Genomic DNA, 18,647 nt, shown 5'->3' on the forward strand with positions numbered 1-18,647 from the left:
TGATTGTATCATAAGCATTACATTTCTCGATTTGCTGAAATCCAGGATTACCTTCATATTGTTTTCCTTTACCTTCCATCTTTCCTTCTACCATAGCGCCTTCATAAACAAGGTAATACTCAGGTAGCGGTCGTTTAGAAGTTTCTACCAATGTGTAATATTTTCCGTTTCCGCTTAATTTCCAACTTTCAGGTTTCTTCCAGTCCCAATTTGTCGATTCTAATTCATATTTATAATTATTATATTCCAATCTGCAGTGCGTCATTCTTCCATTATCAAAAATACCGTCAGCATACTTTTGACCTTTTCCTTCGAATAATTGTCCTTCTCCATTCGGTTCAAAATTCTTGATCGTTCCACAATACAACATTCTCTTATTATAATAGATGGAGCCTGATAATTGACCTCTTTTATCTCGCATTATATCGGAGTATTTCCATCCATCAAATACGACATCGTATCTTGTAAAAGTAACTTTGAAATATAATAAAGAAATATCACCTTTATCATCGGTTATCACTTCTCCAGTATATTTCTTATTATCTATCATCATATCCCATACAAATGTCGGCTTGCGATCAACCATCTTTACCAAATAAGAAGAATGTTCTTTCGAGGTAATTCTGACTAGTCCATCAAGTTCTCCTTCTTTCCAACCTCCTTCAGGATTTGTACCAGCAGTTCTATACTTGTGTGAAAGAGAATCGAATTCAGCTTGGCTCATAGTACTACATGCTTTCATAATATCTGCAACTTCATTCTTGTCGCTTCTCGTCCCAAATGTCTTGGCCTCCGCTTTGTTCCATTCGTAGCTCGTTCCACAACAATAACTCAAGTCTCTGGAGAAGTAAATCCCATCTCCATCAAACAAGCCATTCTTAAAATACCCGCAGTACTTGATTCTCTTTTCTTCTTCGTTCTCTGTGTTGTAATACACCTTCCCAAATCCTTCCGGTTTTCCGTTTTGGAACGAGCCCTCATATTGCACAAAAGGAGTAGAATTCATTTTACTGGTATAATACAAATGACCTTGTCCATGCATCTGACCATCCTCGCTAACATCTCCTTCATACAGCAAAACCTTCGTTATATAGATCTTTCCGTGCTTCATTCTTCCATTTTTAAATGATCCCTCAAAACGAACATTGGAATCACACCACAACGTTCCATAATAATATCTACCTTGCTCATCATAAATACCTTCAAAATGATCATATCCAGTAACCTTGAATTCCTTTCCGATCACTCGATGTGCTCCTTCTTTTGTTACATATCCATAGAAGACCATAGGAGATTCCTGGAATCTTGGATCTCTCTTTCTTTGAACTATAAAGTCGCAATAAGTGATATCTGCAATATGCAACTTTGGATTTTTCTTTTCAAAGGATTTCTTTAACTTATTGATACTTCTTCTATACTCCTGGTCTTCAGAAGAACTGCCAGTAATCTGATCATTTTTGTATTCTCTTTTTATAAATAATCCGTTGTCATCAAATTCACAGCCTTCTCCACATTTCTTACCATTTTCGAAATGACCTTCAAAAACAGGCTTTCCGTCTTTGTAAATTGTTCCATGCCCAATGGTACAAACCATCCTTAATCCCACCTTTGTAAATTAGTTTATCATTTTCATACAAAGAGATTACTTTGGGTATAGTTGGATAAATTAGTAATCCATCATCTCTTGTTCGTTCGCTTCCAATATAATAATACGAGGAACCAGTTAATAGACGTTTTCCTCGAATAAGTGAGTAATTATTCCCCCTTTTATGAAATATTCCTTCTTTTCTACCACGCTTTCCATAGACTATATTAGATCCAGGAATGGAAGTGAGTGCTTCATTACTGTCTTGTTGAGTAAACCGTCGTACCCTAGCTAAATTAGAGACACCGATAGTGGTAGCAGGCATAATTGATAAGCAACGTTTAGAATTATACTAACAACAAAATAACCTGAAAATGACATAATTCTTATTTACATAATATTATTACCTCATTACAACGTATAAATGCATTCACTTCTGGTCTTAACTAGCAGGAGACACCCATACTATAATTACCCTTAAAATCCTTTAATGAAGTTACATTACCATCAAGTATCATTTCTCCATTCAATATTGTTATAATATATTCATTCTGTTTAACCTATTGATTTTTATACAACTATGTTTTCATTATGTTGCCATTCACATTATTTTCAGTGACTAAATGATTGCTATGTGCTTGACAATGTTTTATTCAGCAGTGTATTCCACAAGTGAAGAAATGGGGAAAGATAACATTGCGTTGTAAGATGTCGTTCCTTTAGTGTTTTACTCGCCAAGCAAATTCATTATTCGAATTGTGTTCAACGTGTCTAAATCTCCCGTTGGCTCATCCAGTAACAGCAAGTCTGGACTACGATTCATTTCTCTAGCTCGTCTTCACCTGTTCGCCAGTCCGCGAGCGATTGAAACACGCTGCTGCTCGCCTCCGCTGAGCTGCGATGGGTAGTGATCTCGGCGCTCTGCCATTCCTACACGCTGAAGCAGCTCGTCGACGGCTTCACGACGCTGACTGCGTGTGAGTTCGCCCTTCAGAATCAAGGGGAGCTCGATGTTTTGCGCTGCGGTCATTCCAGGAATAAGGTTAAATGTCTGGAAGACGAACCCGATAGCATTTAATCGAATCTGGGACACGATTCGATCGCTCACTTTGTCATGGAATGTATATCCTGCGATGGAGAGCTCTCCCCGGGTGGGACTATCGACAGTTCCGAGGATGTTCAACAGGGAACTCTTTCCAGAGCCTGATTTGCCCACGATGATAACGAATTCACCTCGGTGGACACACAGATCCACTCCTCGAATTGCTGGAACGCCCTCCAGTCCAAGAAGATAAGTTTTGTGAGCATTCTTCACCTCTAAAACCACTGATTGCGAAGCATTATCCGAATCCTCTTCCCCACTCTCTGAATTCGAGTTTGGATCATGCTGCGTGTGAAACAATCCATTTCTGTGCTTTCTAGGTGAGTGCTCTGAAGAAATGCTAGTTGTCAAACTGTTTTCTCAAATTCACGAGACGATTTCTTTGCTTGGAGGCAACGAGTTGCTCCACACATTCGAAGTTTCGTCCACTATGGATGTTTGCATTTTTGATTTGCTTCGTTTAAAAAAGACAACTTTTCATAACGCTTCTGAACCTCAAGCTGTTTGAACAGTACAGCCGACGTTCTTCGCTGTAGCAACGACAACCGAAGTCATCATGCTACTCTCCTCCCAATTCCGGCTCAGAAGCTATTCCAAATCATCAAAGTTGTTAGTTGGTCTCTTTTTAGATAAATAAAGAGAAAGAATGTACTATAGAAATGATCCTGTTCGAGTACAGTCTTAACTAATCTTTCTCTCTTTTCCAATATTTTAATCACTATCCAATTTTATCATTATGGGTTTCAGTGAATCATTTTTCTCGCAGAACGTTTTTTATTTGTAGTTCAGAATGAAACTTCTGTTGTATTCATTATGCGTATTATCTCTGGTGTGTGCTGCTCAGGAAAATGAACAACCATGTACTTTCCTCACAAAAGAATGATTTGTAGTGGAGCCAGCGTTGTGTAATGTGACATGTCTAAACGATGGCTACTGTAATCCGGACAGTCATCAATGTGTTTGTACTTCAAACTGTCGGGGTGTCATGTGTGAAAAGTGCTCGTGGAATATCCCATTCGGTGCAATTGTTGCCTTCTTTGTGGGTTTGGTCATTGTTTGGTATGTTTGCATTTGGGTCGCAGATTTGATTACTCGGAAGTGCAGGTGACCATTTGAGTGGTTGCAATGAGAGCTAGGTTTTACAGACGCGTTTCGGTGCACGACCCCTTTGTGGATAACTTACAGTCGATCAGTGCATCTGCATCGCACCAGAATTCTACGGCTGGAGATAAGTTTATGTCTCCTTTGGAGAGTCCAACTCAGCGTTGGTATCGCAATCACTAAGGGGAGTGTGGCGTTTACGGTTTTTCAGATACTTTTTCGTTTCTACTTGTTTGTTTACACAGTCTGTTGTGCTCTTTGAGAAATGGACCCTATTTCATTTTTCACTCAATAGGGCCCGTGTGCGCCGAAAGTCCCAATTGTTTTCCATCCATCCATTTTCATAAAAGGTAAGTTTCTGTTGTGCTATATGCCTATTCTCACCCTCCATGTAGTGGTTAAACCGATTTTTGACTGTTGATCAACTATCCCCACAATGTCCGCTAGACAAAAGAAAGCTCTCTATTTCCAGAAGCTCCATCAAATTCTTGAGGAGTACAACAAGATCTTCGTCGTGGAGATCAAGCACGTCACCTCCAAGCAGGTTGCTGATATCCGTAAGGCTCTGCGTGGTCAGGCCCTTCTTCTGTTCGGAAAGAAGACCATGATCCGCCGCTGCATGAACAAGTTCGTGGAGGAGCATCCCGGACACCCCATTGAGAAGCTGATTCCCCTGGTCCATGGAAACGTGGGTCTGGTGTTCGTGAACGGAGATATGGCCAACGTTCGTGAGATCATTCTCAACAACAAGGTGCCTGCTCCCGCTCGTGTGGGTGTGGTTGCCCATGTGGACGTCATTGTGCCTGCTGGACCTACCGGTTGCGATCCCGGCCAGACTTCTTGGTTCCAGGCTCTGAACATTGCCACCAAGATTAACCGTGGTCAGATTGAAATTATCAACGACGTGCCTCTGATCCTCGCTGGTCAGAAGGTGCAGCCCGGTCAGGCTGCCCTGCTGGACAAGCTGAACATCCACCCCTTCAGCTACGGAATGCACATCAAGCACGTCTACGACGACGGTGCGATCTACGACCCTGTGGTGCTGGATCTGACCGAGAAGGAGATCATGAGCAAGTTCTTCAACGGAGTCAACAAGCTGGCTGCGCTCTCGCTGTCCATGGGATATCCCACTCTGGCTTCGCTGCCTCACTCGCTCAACAGCGCCTTCCGCAAGATGGTCGCCATCGTGGTGTCCGAGGGAATGTCCTATTCCTTCGAGAAGGCCGAGCCCTTCAAGGCCTTCCTGGCCGATCCTTCGGCCTTCGCTGTGGCCGCTGCCCCTGCTGCTGCTGAGGCTGCTGCTCCCGCTGAGGAGGTCAAGGAGGAGGAGGAAGAGGAAGAGGAAGACATCGATATGAGCGGAGGTGGTCTGTTCGGCGATGATGACGACGACTGGTAAACTGGTTAGAGAAAATCATTGTGGTTGACCACGGGATATGTTTGTTATAATAAAGTTGGATCCGTATTTTGGGATAGGTGCGTTTGTACCTCTAGCTTTGTAGGAGTGACTGGGATTTACTAGCCTTGTAGTTGATGAAGAATTCTCGAAATAACGTTCACCTCCTCGTTCCACAATTCATGGGCCTGCCAAGGACCGATGAGTTTGTTCGAGGAGGAACAGCTGCTTTTGTTAACATTCTTTGTAATGCGAAGATGTGTCGGATTATCCGCTAGTTACTTTCCCGATTAATAAAGTAATGTTTCGTCAGCAACTTACGGGCAACGGAATGCTGTCCGTAGGCAAAGCTCTGTATCATGAAGGTTTCCGTCTATTGTGTGCGTTTTCGAATTTGTTGATACTAAGATACCGGGGTATCGGCGCTCCGATCATGCAAAAGACACTGAGCACCTCGTTAATGTTCGGAACGTATGATTTTTACCGTCACAGTATTCTCTCTGCTCAAAGGAGGGTTTCAGAGTACGTTGCATTTCATCGATTCGATCCTAGCCCGGAGGCTGCTGAAACCGTTGGGATTCGTTTGGCGGCCTCTTCTCTTTCCGGTCTCACCGAAGCTCTTTTGACCCCGTTTGAACGCGTTCAAACCTTGTTACAAATTCCTCGCTACAACACCCGTTTCACTAATTTCTTTGATGCTTGCCATCAATTAGGTCTTCGCGAGTCCTTCACCGGCTTTTCGTCTTCTTTGATTGTTCGTTTTACCTGCAGCGCTGTAGCTCTTCGCAACTGCATCGGTAGTGGCCTGTTTTTGTTTTTCCGCGATCCCTTAAAACGCCTTCTCCCTCAGTCCTCCTCCCCCGCTTGCAGCTTATATCCCCCTTCTGTTTTGGATTGTTGTGATGATGAGAGAGTGTGTTTGGTTGGTTGTCTGTTTTGTTTATTCCTTTGTGTGTTTGCTTGTTTGCTTGTTTGCTTATTTGCTTGCTTGCTTATCTAATTGTTGTCTGTTTTGTTTATTCCTTTGTCTGCTTGCAAACGGTTCCTTCACCCACGCTGTGTGATTTCGCGAGTGGAGCCGTGCTGGGAGCGTGCGTCAGCACGATTTCCTTCCCGTTCAGCGCTGCGGCGGTGCAGATTCAAAAGGTAAGCCACGAAGGAGGAGGAGGAGTGATGGGTAGGAGGCAGTTCATCGAAGTCGGTATACGGTGGTGAAAGCGATTCGAGATATCGTGAAGTGGGCTTGGAAGGAAATGACGATCTTGTAGACAGCGAGGTCGTTTTCTTGGATTGTACAATGGTGCCCAAGTGAACTTCTGCAGAGCGCTGATCTCGTGGGGAATCGTAAATGCAGTTTACGAACAATTGAATGTACTCTTTGAATAAAGGACTGTTTGTTCACAAATTCCATTGATGGAAGACAAGGACTTTCGAAACGACCAGGACCAGTTGGTCATGCTCGTGAATGAAACAAAGTAGAAGATCAAAGCGAGGAAGGTGACTTTCGTAGAAGGTTGAACGATTCGCTCAGCACGCTGGAAAATAAAATCATGATGCAAGAAACAAAATATCTACAGGAGGACTGCCCAACCTGGAACATTATTCGTGGCTTCGAAGGTTTTAACGAAAGGCAAGCTTCATTCGTATAGAAATTCATTTTTAGGTCTCAAATCATTACCAGACGATCTCACTTATCTCGTGATGATCGATTGTTTTCTCTTTCCTCCCACTCTTCTCCAGCGATCAATTTACCAATGGATGATGACGTAAGATCGATTTTGTACCTTCTTTTGTTCGTTCTTGTTGTCTAGATCAAGTGAGGATTCTCCAATTCACAGAACGAAGCGTAGTCACAAGAAGAAATCTATATATGGAGAGGATGATTATGAGTAGAGTGGGATGAATGGTTTGTTGTGTGAGATGTAGGAATAATGTAGTAGCGGCCTTTGGCTGGGCTGATCACTTTCCTTGTATTATGATATGTTGCTTGAAGTGTTAGTTTCATGTTTGGTGTTTGTGAGAAAAGTATTCCAATCAGAATGGTATTCAAGTACATAGCAATAACATTCTGCCTTCTAAACCCGCTCTTACCACACATTTTCCTTCACTCACTCTCCATTGAAGTCTGTATTCGCTAGAATGGTACAGAGCAATATCCTATATACATCTATTAGGAAAACACCACAGAACCAGAAATTTACGAGAACCCTTCCGAAACTGCGCCTTCTACTTCAGATGAAGAAATAGAAGGTAGAAATATAATATTGTGTGAGAATAATATGGTAGGGGTGGAGATCACAGATGAAGACGAAGTAATTGATTTAGATGACGATAGTATAATCTAAATATCTTATATAAGCACTAGATTATGTTGTAATGGATGTTGATGACTTCCTGGAAAGAGCAGAGGAGGAATGTAGTATTTTGTTGATTGTTTAATTGCAAGTACGTCAGGAAAAGGAAGCAAAAGAGAATGGAGGAGAAGAAGAAGAGGAGGAAGAGGAAGAAGAGGAAGAGGAAGAGGAAGAGGAAGAAGAGTTTGTTCGTGATTCAATTTTCGTAGCGTTCTTCTCTCACACCTATTTCTAGTCTTTCGAGAAGCACACTGATTCTGTGTTCTGCTGTGCTTTCAATCCTACACATCCTAATCAAGTATTATCCGGTGGACAAGATAATCGTGCTTTCCTGTTTAACTACGAGAAGCCTGACGATGTCCACGAGCTTGAAGGACACAGTGTAGCTCTCTGCTCATCGCCTGAGGTTTAGGACAGTGTTTGCTGTGTGAGTTTCAACTACAATGGAGAGTACTGTGCCACGATGGACATGAATGGCTTGATTCTCGTTTGGAAAACCGATTCTTGTAAGAAAGTGACCGAGATCCAAGGTCCCGAAGAGCCAGAATGGATGAAGTTCCATCCCAGAGTAACGAATCAAAGAGACGCATCAATCGCAGGGCAATTTGCTGCTCGCTGCTGGAAACGATTTCAGTATTTGGTGCTGGCGGATTCCAGATGGCCAATCCCAAGCCGTAGATGAAGAGGAAGTCGCTAAGACGTAGTTGTTCTCTGGCCACACCGATAACGTGACGTGCAGTGCGATCACTCCCTCGGGAAAGGTGGGATTGGAAGGGAAGCGCGATGGTAGATGCTGGTGACGGGATCGCTGGACAACACGCTGAAGCTGTGGAATCTGAAGAACAAGGAGATGATGCACTCGATCAAGGCGGAGGAGTATGGTTAAAGAATTGATTCAATGTAGAAACAATTGGCATCAGGGAGGCGTGGAGTGCATCGATCTGTTTGCAACAGTGAGAAAAAGACGAACTGAATGAATCGTAGAACTCGCTTTGTGTGAGCGGAGGACGCGATGGAAGCGTTCGATTGACGAATCTGAAGACACACAAGGTAGGAAATCGATCCAAAATGATCAGTCCAAGGTGCTTAGCGGCTACGAACACACAAGCAAAGACGAGGAAGAAAACTGCTCTGTCGAAGCGTAGCGGAAGAGTGTTTTGTTTCCTGTAGAGTGGCTTTCAATCCTGTGTATAGCTGGGTTTCGTCGGCGTCGATGAATTCCTCGGTGATTATTTACGACTATGCGGCGAACCGAATTCGACAGGAATTGAAGCACGACGGCGGCGTTGTGCGAATGAAATGGCATCCGAATAAAGTGGTGTTGATCACGGCGTGCCTGGATGGATGCGTGTATGTGTGGGACGGACGCGAAGGGAAACTGCTGTCTCGACTGAACGGCCATCGCGTACTCCATTGAAAGCACGCTGAGGGATAGGATTTGATTCTGGATATGGACGTTTTCATCAGGGGCAACGAAACCATCATCTGCACCGTTTCGGATGACAAGACCTGCCAAGTGTTCAAGATAAAGATTTGCTCTGTGTGTTCCAACAAACCTCTCTCTAAAATTACACTACTATATACTATCATCACAGAATCACTTCCTCCTTCCCTCCCTTCACCAACGCCTCCAGCTCTTCTTCCCACCCCAGCAATCGCGCCAGCTCCTTCACGCCTTCGTCGCAGTCCGATTGCATGTACACATCGCGAAGACAGCATTGCATATCACAGAACCGGAACGGACCCACCGCCTCGTTGTTGATGAGCAGTCGCGGGACGTTTTCTCTCACTTTATGAATCAGACTACAGAAAGGCTGCACTGAGAGCGACGTCCCCATGATTAGAAGCATATCACAAGAAACCATATCAGCTGTATGCATCCAAGTATATTTCAGAGGGAGGTTTTCTCCGTAAAAAACGATATCCGGCTTCACGAGGGCACCACATGAACAGTAAGGAATGCCGCCTGTAGATCATTACGCATGAAGGTGATAAATACCGTTTGCAATGCATTCACGCAGATCTTTTATGGGGTACTCTAATCCGCACTCTATGCAAGATGCGGTCGCAAAAGAGCCATGGGCTTCCACCAAAACAGTCTCGGAAAGCCCTGCCAAGCGTTCCAATCCGTCGATATTTTGAGAGTAGACGCGTAATAAGATACCTTTATTTTCCAGCAACTTCAAGAAGTGATGAACATAGGTGGGTTTGTATTTTCCAGGAAGGAGTTTCTACCGCTTATTCATTCAAACGACTCTCACCTTTAGAAATTTATAGAAGATTGCAGGGTTTTGCTTGAAAAACTCGAGTTCAAACATAGCTTCTGGATTTGGTAGATTATATTCTTGCAAATTATAATAGATCCCTGTCCCAGGAGAGCGGAAATCTGGAATTCCTGCGGAACACGAGATTCCTGCTCCGGTGAGTACACAGATCTTCTTAATTCTTCCTTCCTTGATTGCTCGCACGATTCCATTTACGGAACGATCACCTTGCAGTACAGTCGATTCCGTAATATCGTCGTCATCAAAAGCACTACTTTCCAATTGTCCCATATCACCTTCGGTCCTAGGCACGACGATTTAAGGATTATTTGGGAGTTTCATTTACGTCATTTCAATGAGTACTACGTCTCATTTCATTGCGATTGGTGCAAAACATTAAAAAATCGAATAGCTGTTGCGCATTGATTAAGATTTGCTCGACGGCGAAGCTTTTCCGAACATGGCCTCTCTCTCCTTGATCTCTTGCTCTGTTAATGACAAAATCTCTTTCATCTCGTTCCACCACTTTTCTCGCTCTTCTCCTTCTAAACAACCCTGAACATTACGCTCCTGTCTCACTCCTACCTCCACCTTTGATGACTTCTCTTGCTGGGTGCTCGAATACCACAATTTCTCAACATGCTCGCCATCAGGGCAGGGAAAGATTGAGCTCTCCTATGTTCAATTCGCAATAATACAATCCACCTTCACGTAAATTGGAGGTCCTTCAGCCAACACACGCAACTGCGATGCTCGACAATCGGCTTCCAGCAAATTCTTTAGATAGGTCGGCATCATATCCTTAAGCAACTGCTCTGTGCAGTTTTCACAAATGATACAAGGATTCCACTTTGTTTCTATATATGGGCTTCATACTCTATTGGATCCTACCTCCACTCACTTGAAACTCAACATAATTATCTTCCGTAATGTCATCGCAGCAAATAAGGCATTCACTGCCTTCCGCGGGCTTCTGATGTTCTAGGTGATAATTCCATAGAAAGAAGCAAAATTACCTGACATAGATACGTTTTTATGACTATTTTGGGTACTATCGCTTTTTTGAACACTTATTCTATTGTTCTTAGAAGTTGCTTGCAGATTTTCCAATATTCGTACACACAATTAAAAACCACTTTAACAACTCAAAGCTCATTTGGGAAAACTATCTTTTTCAACCTTTAGTTTTCATCCTTTTCGATAAATGGCGCTTCTCTATTACATCTTTCCAAGAGATTCGTGCATCTTCTTTGGATATGTGCACAGAACGACTGAAAAGAGTGTGGAGAGTGGCGATTACGTGCTTCACCTAGATTTTATTCCAAACGGTTCTACTAGCGATAAGGAGAGCAACCCAACTGCATTGTACTTGAAATCGTGCCTCGATAATGTCTAGAGAAAGGAGTCTGCTCAATCATACCTATTCGATAAACCGCGAGGAGAAGCTTCCATCGGAAATCGAGTTGTACCTAAATACTTCAAATGGTTCAATCCAGTACACTTTCGTTTTTCTCTCGATTGCACGCTTTCTCAAGCAATTTCTAGACGAAAAATCGAAGGAGGATTGTAACAGAATCGTTCTCTTCGGAAATGAGAGCAACGAGTATATTATTTCTTGTTTCTTAAAGCTGGGCTTGAGTGAAATCTATCCCGTATCTCCCTTTCTCTATTTTGTGAACCCCTCGAAGCTCATCCCGACAAGCTCTTGCTACACATTGCTTATTTGTGGGGGACTATACTCCGATGTTTATTATGTGAATAAGAAAGAGAGAAATCTATCAAATGAGGTCTTTTCCTTTTCCAAAGATGCCATCGTCAATTACTTTGCAACCCGTCTTACGGAGAACTATCAAACGAAGTACGGAGATCCTATTTTCGATTCTCCCAATCTCTCCGAGTGCATCGAGTCCTGTTGCAAGGATGTGGTCGAGAAGCTGCAGAAGGGAATCGAGTTTCCCTATATTGCAATCAAGCACAAAAACAAGCAGACCAAGCTGATGCTCTCGCAGAACCACCTTCTCGAATGCTACCGAGCTCTTTGTGAGGAAAAACTGAATGCGATGATTCAGCAAAAGCCGAACTATGCGATTTTCATTGCCGGAGGCGGCGCTTTGTTTGACGCCTTGAAGCAGCTCGCCTCGAAATACCATTTGCAAGTGATCACGGAGTACTCCTCGCTCAGCGAGATCTGCGAGAATCTCGAGAAGTACCGCTTGGACGTTTTCTCAAACGGCTCGGGCAATCTGCTCAGCATTCGGCAGTTTTTGGGCTCGCTGATGCCGAACTATTCTTCATCTGCCCCCAATTGCTGGAGCGAAATGGACAGTCCGTACCCTCTCTCGCTGCTTCCTTCGTCGATCGACAGCTCCGTGGAGAAGAAGCCCTTGCGAAGAGAGGAGTACGATCGGAAAGATTTCATTCTCTATTCCGTGGAGCAGCCGAAAGAGCCTTGCGATGACAGCAGTTCGTTTGGGTTTTTCTCGGACGGCTCGGCATATCCGCTGTTTACGTATTCAATGAAGCGTGATTCGGACGATTTGGATGGCGGTTGGTTTGGAGATTGCTTCGTGCAGTATGATGAGAGGACGGTGCATCGCTATCTGAACAAAGACAACATTTATAGGATCACAGTCGAGTCGTTTGGGAAGTATAGGAAAGCGTTTGTTGTCAGCTCCACGCTGTCGAATCAGAGTTTGGTGCTTCGGTTTGATGATTGTGTGGAGAGGAGAACGCTGTATAAAGAGTTGTTGGATGGAGTGATGGTGAATCGAGATCCCTTCCAGTCGGTTGTGGAGTGTGAGGAAGAGCGAGTTGCCATCTATTTAGTGACGATGAGTATGAATGAGAATGAAATCGGAATTGGAATTGAGAATGAGAATGAGAATGAAATTGGGATTGTGACTGAAAATGGGAATGCAAATGGAGAGAAGAATGGCGGTAGCAATAGCAATGAGCCTGCAATTGTGAGTGAATGTGAAAGAAAGAAGGAATCAAACTCTGCACCTACAAATCAAACTGAAACCACAACCTCGAACGATCTCCAACACACCACACAAACGATACAAGAAAATGAACAAGAAAATAAAAATGAACATGAAAATGAACATGAAAATGAACATGAAAATGAACATGAAAATGAAATTGAAAATGAAATCATACCTGACTCCACTTCATGCTCCCAATCGGATCCCATCGATTTCTTGAACGAAGATTCCTTTGATTCAAATCCCATCGAAAACGAATGGATCCAATATTGCGTTGCGGCGGCCATCAACGACGAAAAATGCACAAGCAACGAGTTTGAGGAATGGCTGGCTTCGCAAGACTTGGAAAACGATCCAATCTACTCCATTTTATCACATAGCGACGACACAACTGTCAAGCCTGATTCACAGGACCGTTCTCATGAGTTGGATTGTGTCGCATTCCACGAGTACCCACTCACAGAGAACGATCTGCTGTCTCAACACACACAATGGAGAATCATAGACGATAAAATATACGATGGAGACGTGCTGCTCTACCAGGGAGCGATTTCTGGAGATAAACTCAATGGAGAGGGACGGTGGTACTATAAGAATCGCACCGTGCTGTATAATGGTTTCTTTTCGTCTAATCTGTGGAATGGATTCGGCTGTGTTTATTATCCTAATGGGACGCTGTTTTACAAAGGAGATTGGAAGAAAGGGAAGATGGACGGACTGGGGACACTGTATAAACCTATCAATCTTCAGTATTGTAATGCGGAGCAACGAAAGTATATTTGGGACAACGAACGACGGGATCACTTATCAATCGCAAAATCGTACAAGAATAATTTCTGTAGTTTTAAATCTTGTGTTTGTTTAACAATTCCGCGGTAATTGGGGAGAATGAAAAGGATTAATTAATATTTTTTAACTCGGAGTCTATCAATACCCATTCACTAGCAAATCGAGTGAATGTCAAAGAGCGAATTCCTCGACCGAGAGACCATTGAGTATTATCTCTGTAGTACTGGCCAAGGAAAACTGAGGAAACGATTTGTGTGGCTATTCTATTCTCTTAATCATAGAATTATCACTTTGTTCAACAGACGGCATATGATTGTGGTCCTGCATGTTGCTGGATGATTGTGTAAGTCTTTGCTAGACAGCTAATCATGAAGAAAATGGGCAAATCGCTTTGTCATGAATGATAAGTTTACCTATACCGACTTTTTGGAATCTATCGAAGGCAATGTAGAGGATGGCTTGTGGGCTATTGAACTTGTGAAATTATTGAAATCATATGATTTTCGGTAGGAGATGAAGCAGCTGGTGAACTAAAGATGCGTTTACTGCACAACAAACGTTTCTCCATCGAAGCGACAGTATGACTATCTGGATTTCTACCGCGTTTGCCTTCCATTGGCTCCTCAGTTATAGTGTTCAACAATAGATGATGATATTCAACGCATTCAGCGGCTTTTCCAAACTATCAGCAACGAGAGCATCCATATTTTTGATGCCCAAGTGACTATCACTACGATCGCAGACTTCCTGCAGTTCAATCCAAACACGGTCGTTCTTCTCCTTGTTGATTTTTCTCTGCTCTACCCTGCCAGAAGTTGCTGCACTTTTGTATTTCTCTTCACAGCGTTATGATCTAGCGCGACTATTGTGGGCACTATATTATTCTGATAGGCTACAGCCAAAATCGGAAATCTTTCAAAGTTGTGGATCCTACACGCTATTTTCGTAGCTTCGAAGGACCGTTGTGAAGATTAGATCACTTCGTGAAAGAGAGTGTTATAGACAATGCTCGCCAATCCCCCGGGACCGATAATGATATCATTTTTATTAATTTAGAATAAATAGCTTGTTTGAGAAAATACCTCCGATTTTTGTCTTTCCTTGCTGATTTTCAATTAAAAGTGTGAGAATGAGCCAGCAGTTGGTGCCTATTCCTACTCTGTACATAAATAACCTAAACGACAGACTGCCAAAGGAGCAATTGAGGCGTTCTCTTTATATGCTGTTTTCCCAGTTCGGCATAGTTCTGGACGTTGTAGCACTCAAGACAGAAAGAATGCGCGGACAAGCTTGGGTTTCTTTTCTGACGCCTCAAAATGCGACGGACGCGATGAATTCTCTTCAGGGATTTGACTTTTATGGCAAGCCTATGGTATTTTGAAAATGAATATTCGTGTGATGTGTAGCGGATCGCCTACTCGAAGACGAAATCCAATGCAGTTGAGCGCTTTGAGGAGGCTGTGAAAAAGGCTTCACATTAAATTAGTGTTTTGTTCCTTGTTTGTTGAAACAACGGAGATGGAAAAACTACTATTCTGAAAGTCTGTACGGGGAGCTAACAATGCATCATCCAATAACAAAAACTGGTTCCATATAATTCTTAACTGGGCAATGAAGTACGCTTGGAATTCGCAGGGAATGATTTCTAGAGTCTTTTTGCAATACAAGAAGCCGGAGGACGAGGATGGATTTCTCATGTTGAAGATGACGCTAAATACGAAGTGGTGCAGTTATCCGATTTCAAAGGTGAAGAAAGTAGGTTCTACGAAGTTTGTCCAGGAAATAGATGTTCTGTGATGCCTATAACAAAAAGTATCCTCTGGTCCCTTTTACTGTCGATACTACGACTTGCTATGTGTTGTAAGACGTTTTCCATCCGATCGATTCGCTAGTGGAAAGGCAGTCTACGATGATGATATTATCGGCGAGGTGTGCGAGAACAACGTGACGATCACGTTCCAGCTTGGTATTTTTCGTTGTCAGAATTGACCGAAGGCGCTCCTCCGCAGCGTCCCCAGAAGGTCGAGGAGGATCACACGGGCATGGTCCGCTGCACAAACTACGGCTGCTACAAATGGTACAAGCCCGAGGAGAACTCCGACACGGCGTGCCACTACCACACCTCGCCCCCTGTATTCCACGATGCCTCCAAGGGCTGGTCGTGCTGTCAAAAGTACTTCTAGCGGGTGGTTTCGACGGTCCAGACGCGTCTACGACTGGGACGAGTTCTACAAAATCGAGGGCTGCACCATCGGGCCGCACTGCTGCGAGCAGAAAATGCAGTCCTTCGCCCCCTCCCCCACCGTCGCTGCCATCAACGCCGCCGTCGCCGCCTCCTCCACTCCAGCACCCGCTTCTGCTCCCTCGACTGCTTCACCTGCTTCACCTGCTGCTCCCTCGGCTCCCTCGGCTCCCTCGGCTCCCTCGGCTCCCTCGGCTCCGGTGATAAAATCGATCGAAGAGTTCAATCGGACCAACGCGGACGCGCCGACCACGCTGCGATCGGCGATCGAGGCGGGGAAAGCGAAGCCGACGCCGGTGGAGATGAAGGGTAGGAATGACGGGGCGAGTGCATGGTAGACGGCAAGGCGCGGTGCGTGCATGGAGGATGCAATAAGTGGTACAAACCCGAGGAAAACGTGGAGGGATGCTGTCAGTATCATGAAGGAAAGCCGGTGTTCCATGATGGAGAGAAGTACTGGAGCTGCTGCCCGCAGAAGAAGGTACTCGACTTTGATGCCTTCATGAACATTCCTGGATGCATGAAAGGAAAGCATTATGATGGAAGGGATTAGATTTGTTTGTTAGACTTACTCTATGCAGGATATCCGAGAGAATCTCCGGAAGGCGAGCAAGCAAGTATCGGAAAAGTGTTTCGAAGAGGCTGTCCAGACCTTAGAGCAAGTTGTCATTGATAGCAAGAACCAAGAGTATGTCGGGGGTAAATTCTGTGCATATAAGCATTTAGGAGATTTATATTGTAAAATGGTACTAGTTGCGTCAAATCCGATATATAGGGACGGAATGAAGATTCGATCCGTTGTTTTCGAGAAGCTGATGGTTGCTTACTCACATCTTATCTAAATGAACCGCTCATTCGAGAAGCTGCAGAAAATGTTTGGACTTCGCTATGTTCTCTCACGGAAAATGACCCATCTATGAAAGAAGAATATACTAAAGCAAAAAAAAAGATTGATTCCCTCACTCAGAAACCACAAGAGCCGCCATCGAACGATTACGATACCATCATATCGAGCCAGGAGCGCTCTTTCGTTTGATAGACTTTTTTTGTTAACTGGTAGGAAACGTATGATTCCTTCTTCCGTGCTTGTAAAAAGAATTCCATGCGGCAGGTAATCCGCTATATCCATCAAGGTCTTGATCTCAACTTTGTCAATCCACAAACCAAGTATACAGCGCTGCACCAAGCTTGCTGGTATGGTCACACGGATATTGTAATGCTGTTGTTGCAGCATGGAGCCGATCCATCAATAAAGAATGCCTATGTACGGTAATTCGTGAGTGAGTTCATTCTAGGGAGAAACGGCACGAGACAGTGCTCTGCTGTCTAAAAAAGAGAAAGTCGTAGAGATTCTGGATCGGGTTGAAAAGGAGGGAGTTGCATGGATTGCTCCCTGTAAGGAGTGTTCGAAAAATGCATTAGTTGTTTGTTGTAACAATCAAAGAAATTCACTATCGCTAGAATAATATAGTCAGGATTCACGGTATACTACACTTCAGCCCACACTCAATAGTTCCCACATCTCCCACTGTCCGCTTCTCGTCCATCATAAAGCCTCTGTATATCAATTTAATACTGTTGACAGTCTCGATATTGTGATTCGCGAGCAGCTCATCACGCACTGCTGATACGACAGCCGATATTTTGTCTGAGTTGTTAAAAGACAGCGAAAATTGGATCGGCTCTTCTATTTGTGCCTATGTGAAAGCAGTCAATGCAAGTTCACTGATTGGATTCTGAACTGATATACGATTTCCTCCCCTACAAACAGCGTAGTGTCTATATCGGAGCAAAGAACAGACAAAAACCTTCGTCCACTTTGCCAACCATCATATTCGATGGGTTCGAGTAGCAGAACTTCTCGATTCGATACACATAGCCTTCTCGGTCAACGCATTCGCTTAGATCGTGATGCGGTGCCTGCAGAGAAGCTTCCGAAAAGAGCTGATTCGCTGTGGTGTAGTCATCTGCCTCGTTAGAGATGAATTGTTCGCACTTTTCAAGCAGGCTTCGCAGCATTTCCGCAGCACCGCCCACACATCAAGATTGTTGTCAACCCGATCATACCAGAATTGCTATTGTGAAAAAGAAGAACGGTTCGAAACGGTTCGAAGTTCCTCCAAGTCGTTTTCGTTGAGAGTTTTGTCGTACTTGGAGAAATCCATTTTCCAAGGTTTAGGCCGCCGTAGCGGTTGAGAAGCAGCGTCCGAGCTGAATACGCACCCCATAAATATAAAGTGATACTTGCTTCGTGTTTGACAAGAAACAACAACTTCAAAAAATACAATACCAGAGAGGGACTAAATACAACTATAGTTAATTTCCTAAATAACTAATAATGTCTTCACGGTCCATAAGATAAAGCCGGCTCTTCAGACCCCGGTTCTCGTTCGTCAATCTAGATTGATAGAAGAGGGAGCAACATACCTTTGGACAACAGTCGTTAGGTTCTTTATTTCATCATCTTTTGCTTTTAGTTTCACATTCTGTTCCATAAACAGTCTTGCAAGAGAATCAAACTGCGCCACTTTCAGTTCACGCGCTGACTATGAAAAAAATGAACCACGAACAGCCTACAATCTTTTGTTGCAATTCTTGGATCAATTGATCCTTCTCACGGATTTCCCTCTCTTTTTGTTCGATCGTTTCTTTTAGCATCTGACTAGACATTACGTGAAAGCGAAGCTGCTACGGCTCATTTTCGCGCTGAAAGGACTGGAATCTGTTGAAGTTTGAAGCTATAGATCCTTCATCACTGCTAAAGAAAATAGCACCACCAACAAAAGGCCTACTTCATACGATTGCGCTTAACTTCATAAAACACAGAACT

The 18,647-nt window shown here is 43.7% G+C and overlaps 13 protein-coding genes; 7 read left to right on the forward strand and 6 right to left on the reverse strand.

The window, feature by feature from the left end:
* Nucleotides 1-188: 188 nt before the first annotated feature.
* On the reverse strand, nucleotides 189-1,594 carry GSBLH_T00006158001 (uncharacterized protein; the record flags this gene model as incomplete). The annotated part of the gene is made up of 2 exons (XM_013039242.1): nucleotides 189-219; nucleotides 297-1,594. The coding sequence occupies 2 exons, from the start codon at nucleotides 1,592-1,594 to the stop codon at nucleotides 189-191; spliced, it is 1,329 nt and encodes a 442-aa protein (XP_012894696.1).
* Nucleotides 1,595-2,312: 718 nt separating this feature from the next.
* GSBLH_T00000945001 (uncharacterized protein) lies at nucleotides 2,313-3,131 on the reverse strand (the record flags this gene model as incomplete). The annotated part of the gene is made up of 3 exons (XM_013039243.1): nucleotides 2,313-2,397; nucleotides 2,428-3,027; nucleotides 3,058-3,131. The coding sequence occupies 3 exons, from the start codon at nucleotides 3,129-3,131 to the stop codon at nucleotides 2,313-2,315; spliced, it is 759 nt and encodes a 252-aa protein (XP_012894697.1).
* Nucleotides 3,132-4,224: 1,093 nt separating this feature from the next.
* On the forward strand, nucleotides 4,225-6,571 carry GSBLH_T00000947001 (uncharacterized protein; the record flags this gene model as incomplete). XM_013039244.1 has 9 exons in its annotated part: nucleotides 4,225-5,159; nucleotides 5,199-5,286; nucleotides 5,319-5,430; nucleotides 5,463-5,562; nucleotides 5,593-5,706; nucleotides 5,737-5,925; nucleotides 5,956-6,330; nucleotides 6,366-6,421; nucleotides 6,453-6,571. The coding sequence occupies 7 exons, from the start codon at nucleotides 4,225-4,227 to the stop codon at nucleotides 6,182-6,184; spliced, it is 1,767 nt and encodes a 588-aa protein (XP_012894698.1). The 3' UTR covers nucleotides 6,185-6,330; nucleotides 6,366-6,421; nucleotides 6,453-6,571.
* A 362-nt stretch (nucleotides 6,572-6,933) lies between these two features.
* On the forward strand, nucleotides 6,934-8,424 carry GSBLH_T00000948001 (uncharacterized protein; the record flags this gene model as incomplete). XM_013039245.1 has 12 exons in its annotated part: nucleotides 6,934-6,964; nucleotides 6,996-7,078; nucleotides 7,111-7,209; nucleotides 7,243-7,326; nucleotides 7,359-7,518; nucleotides 7,550-7,600; nucleotides 7,631-7,743; nucleotides 7,774-7,920; nucleotides 7,951-8,106; nucleotides 8,138-8,212; nucleotides 8,243-8,299; nucleotides 8,329-8,424. Exons 5-12 carry the CDS (start codon nucleotides 7,464-7,466, stop codon nucleotides 8,422-8,424), a joined length of 750 nt encoding a protein of 249 aa, XP_012894699.1. The 5' UTR covers nucleotides 6,934-6,964; nucleotides 6,996-7,078; nucleotides 7,111-7,209; nucleotides 7,243-7,326; nucleotides 7,359-7,463.
* A 703-nt stretch (nucleotides 8,425-9,127) lies between these two features.
* On the reverse strand, nucleotides 9,128-10,093 carry GSBLH_T00000949001 (uncharacterized protein; the record flags this gene model as incomplete). Its single annotated transcript, XM_013039246.1, has 3 exons — nucleotides 9,128-9,504; nucleotides 9,538-9,769; nucleotides 9,800-10,093. The coding sequence occupies 3 exons, from the start codon at nucleotides 10,091-10,093 to the stop codon at nucleotides 9,128-9,130; spliced, it is 903 nt and encodes a 300-aa protein (XP_012894700.1).
* Nucleotides 10,094-10,202: 109 nt separating this feature from the next.
* Nucleotides 10,203-10,661, reverse strand: GSBLH_T00000950001 (uncharacterized protein). XM_013039247.1 has 3 exons: nucleotides 10,508-10,661; nucleotides 10,388-10,477; nucleotides 10,203-10,357 (listed from the first exon to the last, which is right to left on the reverse strand). Exons 1-3 carry the CDS (start codon nucleotides 10,598-10,600, stop codon nucleotides 10,229-10,231), a joined length of 312 nt encoding a protein of 103 aa, XP_012894701.1. The 5' UTR covers nucleotides 10,601-10,661; the 3' UTR covers nucleotides 10,203-10,228.
* Nucleotides 10,662-13,207: 2,546 nt separating this feature from the next.
* On the forward strand, nucleotides 13,208-13,665 carry GSBLH_T00006159001 (uncharacterized protein; the record flags this gene model as incomplete). The annotated part of the gene is made up of 2 exons (XM_013039248.1): nucleotides 13,208-13,235; nucleotides 13,292-13,665. 2 exons carry the CDS (start codon nucleotides 13,208-13,210, stop codon nucleotides 13,663-13,665), a joined length of 402 nt encoding a protein of 133 aa, XP_012894702.1.
* Nucleotides 13,666-13,856: 191 nt separating this feature from the next.
* Nucleotides 13,857-14,543, forward strand: GSBLH_T00000951001 (uncharacterized protein; the record flags this gene model as incomplete). XM_013039249.1 has 5 exons in its annotated part: nucleotides 13,857-13,918; nucleotides 13,950-14,081; nucleotides 14,112-14,178; nucleotides 14,209-14,403; nucleotides 14,433-14,543. Exons 1-5 carry the CDS (start codon nucleotides 13,911-13,913, stop codon nucleotides 14,541-14,543), a joined length of 513 nt encoding a protein of 170 aa, XP_012894703.1. The 5' UTR covers nucleotides 13,857-13,910.
* A 161-nt stretch (nucleotides 14,544-14,704) lies between these two features.
* GSBLH_T00000952001 (uncharacterized protein) lies at nucleotides 14,705-14,956 on the forward strand (the record flags this gene model as incomplete). The annotated part of the gene is made up of 1 exon (XM_013039250.1): nucleotides 14,705-14,956. The coding sequence occupies one exon, from the start codon at nucleotides 14,705-14,707 to the stop codon at nucleotides 14,954-14,956; it is 252 nt and encodes an 83-aa protein (XP_012894704.1).
* Nucleotides 14,957-15,188: 232 nt separating this feature from the next.
* On the forward strand, nucleotides 15,189-16,370 carry GSBLH_T00000953001 (uncharacterized protein; the record flags this gene model as incomplete). XM_013039251.1 has 3 exons in its annotated part: nucleotides 15,189-15,748; nucleotides 15,780-16,126; nucleotides 16,156-16,370. Exons 1-3 carry the CDS (start codon nucleotides 15,618-15,620, stop codon nucleotides 16,368-16,370), a joined length of 693 nt encoding a protein of 230 aa, XP_012894705.1. The 5' UTR covers nucleotides 15,189-15,617.
* A 22-nt stretch (nucleotides 16,371-16,392) lies between these two features.
* On the forward strand, nucleotides 16,393-17,283 carry GSBLH_T00006160001 (uncharacterized protein; the record flags this gene model as incomplete). The annotated part of the gene is made up of 4 exons (XM_013039252.1): nucleotides 16,393-16,563; nucleotides 16,593-16,847; nucleotides 16,878-17,081; nucleotides 17,113-17,283. The coding sequence occupies 4 exons, from the start codon at nucleotides 16,393-16,395 to the stop codon at nucleotides 17,281-17,283; spliced, it is 801 nt and encodes a 266-aa protein (XP_012894706.1).
* An 80-nt stretch (nucleotides 17,284-17,363) lies between these two features.
* Nucleotides 17,364-17,836, reverse strand: GSBLH_T00006161001 (uncharacterized protein; the record flags this gene model as incomplete). Its single annotated transcript, XM_013039253.1, is given in 4 exon segments — nucleotides 17,364-17,374; nucleotides 17,394-17,514; nucleotides 17,568-17,596; nucleotides 17,626-17,836. 4 exon segments carry the CDS (start codon nucleotides 17,834-17,836, stop codon nucleotides 17,364-17,366), a joined length of 372 nt encoding a protein of 123 aa, XP_012894707.1.
* Nucleotides 17,837-18,090: 254 nt separating this feature from the next.
* On the reverse strand, nucleotides 18,091-18,312 carry GSBLH_T00000954001 (uncharacterized protein; the record flags this gene model as incomplete). XM_013039254.1 has 1 exon in its annotated part: nucleotides 18,091-18,312. One exon carries the CDS (start codon nucleotides 18,310-18,312, stop codon nucleotides 18,211-18,213), a length of 102 nt encoding a protein of 33 aa, XP_012894708.1. The 3' UTR covers nucleotides 18,091-18,210.
* Nucleotides 18,313-18,647: the final 335 nt, after the last annotated feature.

The sequence above is a fragment of the Blastocystis hominis genome (assembly GCF_000151665.1).
Source record: "Blastocystis hominis, Singapore isolate B (sub-type 7) whole genome shotgun sequence assembly, scaffold_1".
Taxonomy (NCBI): Eukaryota; class Bigyra; order Opalinata; family Blastocystidae; genus Blastocystis; species Blastocystis hominis.